Here is a 2,936-nt window from a genome sequence, read left to right on the forward strand (position 1 = left end):
GCAAAATATCCCATGATGCAGGTAATATTAGTAATGGCCTTTGTAATTTTGCAAAGACTCTGACAACCGAAGTACTTTATTGTGCCACAGCCTAAAAATTGTTCAGATGGCAAGAACCAAACAAAACTAACCAGCTTTTCTAAAATGTCTGTTTCTTAGATCAACTTGTGTTTTGTCCATTTCATCTAACAGGTGGAAACAGAACAACCTTGTTCATCTCATAGTAGTCTAATTTTTATTAGCACTTTTTCATTTAGAATTCAGAGGAGCATAACTATATAAAATATCTATAACCGATATATAAAAATATGTAAACCTTCTGTTGAGTCTGTTTCTTCTTGGGCTGTCCTTTAAGTTGGGGCTGCCATTTTTAAACTGTCTTAAATACTTTGCATTTAAAATTTATTATGATAGCCCTACAAGTTTGAAATTACCTGTCAGTCTTTCAAGTAGCTATTTACTAATAGCTCTGTATCTATAAATTCTCAATTCCACAATTATCAAGCTGTACCAATGGGACATTGTCCAAATAATAGACAACAGTTCAGTGACAGCTATTTTCTGTCCAACTCTCCTGGAATAAATGAGCTCATCATTAGCGTGGATGATGTGAAAAAATGCAGTATCTTGCAGACAGCTTTTCATCTTAATTTAAAGCAGTAGTTCTCAACTGGGGTGCCTTGACATCCTTTCAAAGGAGTAGCCCTGTTGCTGTCACAGGTGAAACTGCCCCATGTGCCTTGTGTGGAGACATATTGGGAGGCAGCTGCAGCAGAAGCAGGTGCTCCAGCCTGTATTAAATTTATCTGTTGCAGTTTGGCCCCACAGGACACTTGTACCAGGAGATGGTGGTAGCATGTTTCTCATGTTTCTCCAGACTGCTGTGCCACAGCTGTCCTACATGCATCTATTTCCAGAAGGAGCATGCAGGGCCAGACCTGGAAGGGCTGTTAAAGGAACAGGCACTCTTGCCTGAATGAGATTTATCAGAGACATGCAAAGCACTTTCATCTGGCTGTGGTGGTGGTATCACCCAGGTTGGGAACCACTGAGGTAAGCTGAGGTGGTACAACATTGGTTCTTAATTACGGTACTGCTAAATTGAGAAAATTATAAGGGGTACCTCGAATCTAAAAAGATCAAGAACCACTTATTTTTCAACATTAAATATATATCTACCAACAAGTATGATAATACAGTAAACTTGCAACAAATACCTCTGAACTTCAATCCATATTCTTTGGAAAAGCCTGAAGAAAGATGCTGTATTGGTGTTCTAAGACAGTTAAGAAAATCAAGTTCTAGTGAAATACCAGAAGTGTTTCAAAGTTCATGTGCTCCAATAAAAAGCACTACAAGTAACTTTTCCTTTTGCACATCACGGGAGTGCCACTTTTATGAGGCTCTTTTCCTCTTAGTTGGTGAAGTTATTGATTAAAATAAAGGTGGAAGAGAATTAGGTTTGTTCAATTTTTGTTTTTGAGGTATGGTATGGAAAAGATGAAGTTTTCTTTATTTTAAAAGGGCAAATAGAGCCATCTATGGTTAAAGTTACACGACAGCTTCCACTTCTAGACTTTATTTTCAGTTACTCATTGTTTTGAAAAATTTAGCCAAACTTGTCCAGCTGTTTCTGAGAATTTTCCCTTAAAAAGTTTTATGACTTTTTATCTTGGGCAGCTGTAGTATTCCCTTGCCTTGGAGCAGGGGCTTGAAGTTTGGTGGACATTAGGCTTTTAGAAGGCAAGGTAGATTTACACCTTTACAGACTAACAAAAATATGTATGTATGCATGTATATGTAAGCCCTTTGGCCGGAGGAGTGGCATGATGTCTATCCATGGGCCTGATCCAGCGTGTAGTTGGGCTCACTGAATACAGCTCTGGGGCCGTGTCGTCAAGCCCATAGGGCTTCCCATGGGTCTGGAGATTTGGCGGGGTGGCAGTGTTGAGTTGCTTGGAGAGCCATGGCAATTAATGCTGCTACTGATCTCCAGGGATCCAGGTTTTCTGTTTCCCAGAGAAAAATGGAAAAAAACACAGATTTCCCCCTTTACCCATGGAAACCGCAGATTTTTCATTTTAGTGAAGAGACCCGTGGATTTTACACGTTTACAAAGAGCTCTCTGCAGGCTGGCATGGTTCCAGCCTACAAGGGACTGAGGGGAGTGGGAGGAAGTCAGTCAGGCAGGGAGTGTCATGTGAATGTGTATGCACATGGCTGCCAGGCATCCTGGAGAGCAGCTTCCACAGGTAAGTCTGGGAGAGGAGTGGGAATTGAGGCCCCTATAGGGAGGGAGTGAGTTGGGCAGGGCTGGGGCTGGGGCTGCTGCCCAGCTGGGCAGTGCGTGGGGCTTGGACTTGGGGCTGGAATGTGCAGCCGCAGGGCCCTGGTGAGGAGTGGGACGAGGTCACAAGCAGCTTGTCTAGGGGGTGGGGGTAGGGCTGGCTCTGGCACTGCACACACTTCCAGATATGTGCACGGGGTGGGTGCCAGCTCCTTGCCCTGCTGTCTTCCCCTGGGACTTCCACAGCCCAGTGGGTGCAATCTGGTGCTGCAGGGTAGAGCAGGGCTGTGCAGGGAAGTTCCTTGCCATGATGAACTCCGCACATCCCTGGTGAGGTATCCCCTGCCTGTGCCACAGCAGCAGGGGCAAAGGTGTGGGGTTGTGCCCCTCGCTGCTGCCATGCATGCAGGAGATGCCTCGCCAGGGCAGCACAGACCTCTCAGCAGCAAGGAGCTTCCCTGGCTGGTCCTGCTCTGCCCTGCAGTGCCAGGTCGCACTGGCTGGGCTGTGGAGGCCGGGGGGGGGCAGAAGAGTGGGGAGCCCATGTCCACAGTTAACAACCCCTGCCAACTCCCACCTTGTGCACAGATCTGGGGGGCAAGGGTCCCTCCTGCCCCCTGCAGGAGTGCATGCAGCGGTGGGGAGCTGC

The 2,936-nt window shown here is 46.1% G+C and overlaps 1 protein-coding gene across 1 annotated transcript in view; it reads left to right on the forward strand.

Moving 5' to 3' along the window:
- Positions 1-2,936, forward strand: part of PAN3 (poly(A) specific ribonuclease subunit PAN3) — a 126,230-nt gene that overhangs the window by 23,057 nt on the left and 100,237 nt on the right. The window contains 1 exon segment of the mRNA XM_006027488.3: positions 1-21. This exon segment is cut by the window's left edge and continues 30 nt beyond it. Coding sequence (XP_006027550.2) covers positions 1-21 — 21 coding nt within the window.

The sequence above is a fragment of the Alligator sinensis genome, unplaced genomic scaffold (assembly GCF_000455745.1).
Source record: "Alligator sinensis unplaced genomic scaffold, ASM45574v1 scaffold84_2, whole genome shotgun sequence".
NCBI lineage: Eukaryota > Metazoa > Chordata > Crocodylia > Alligatoridae > Alligator > Alligator sinensis.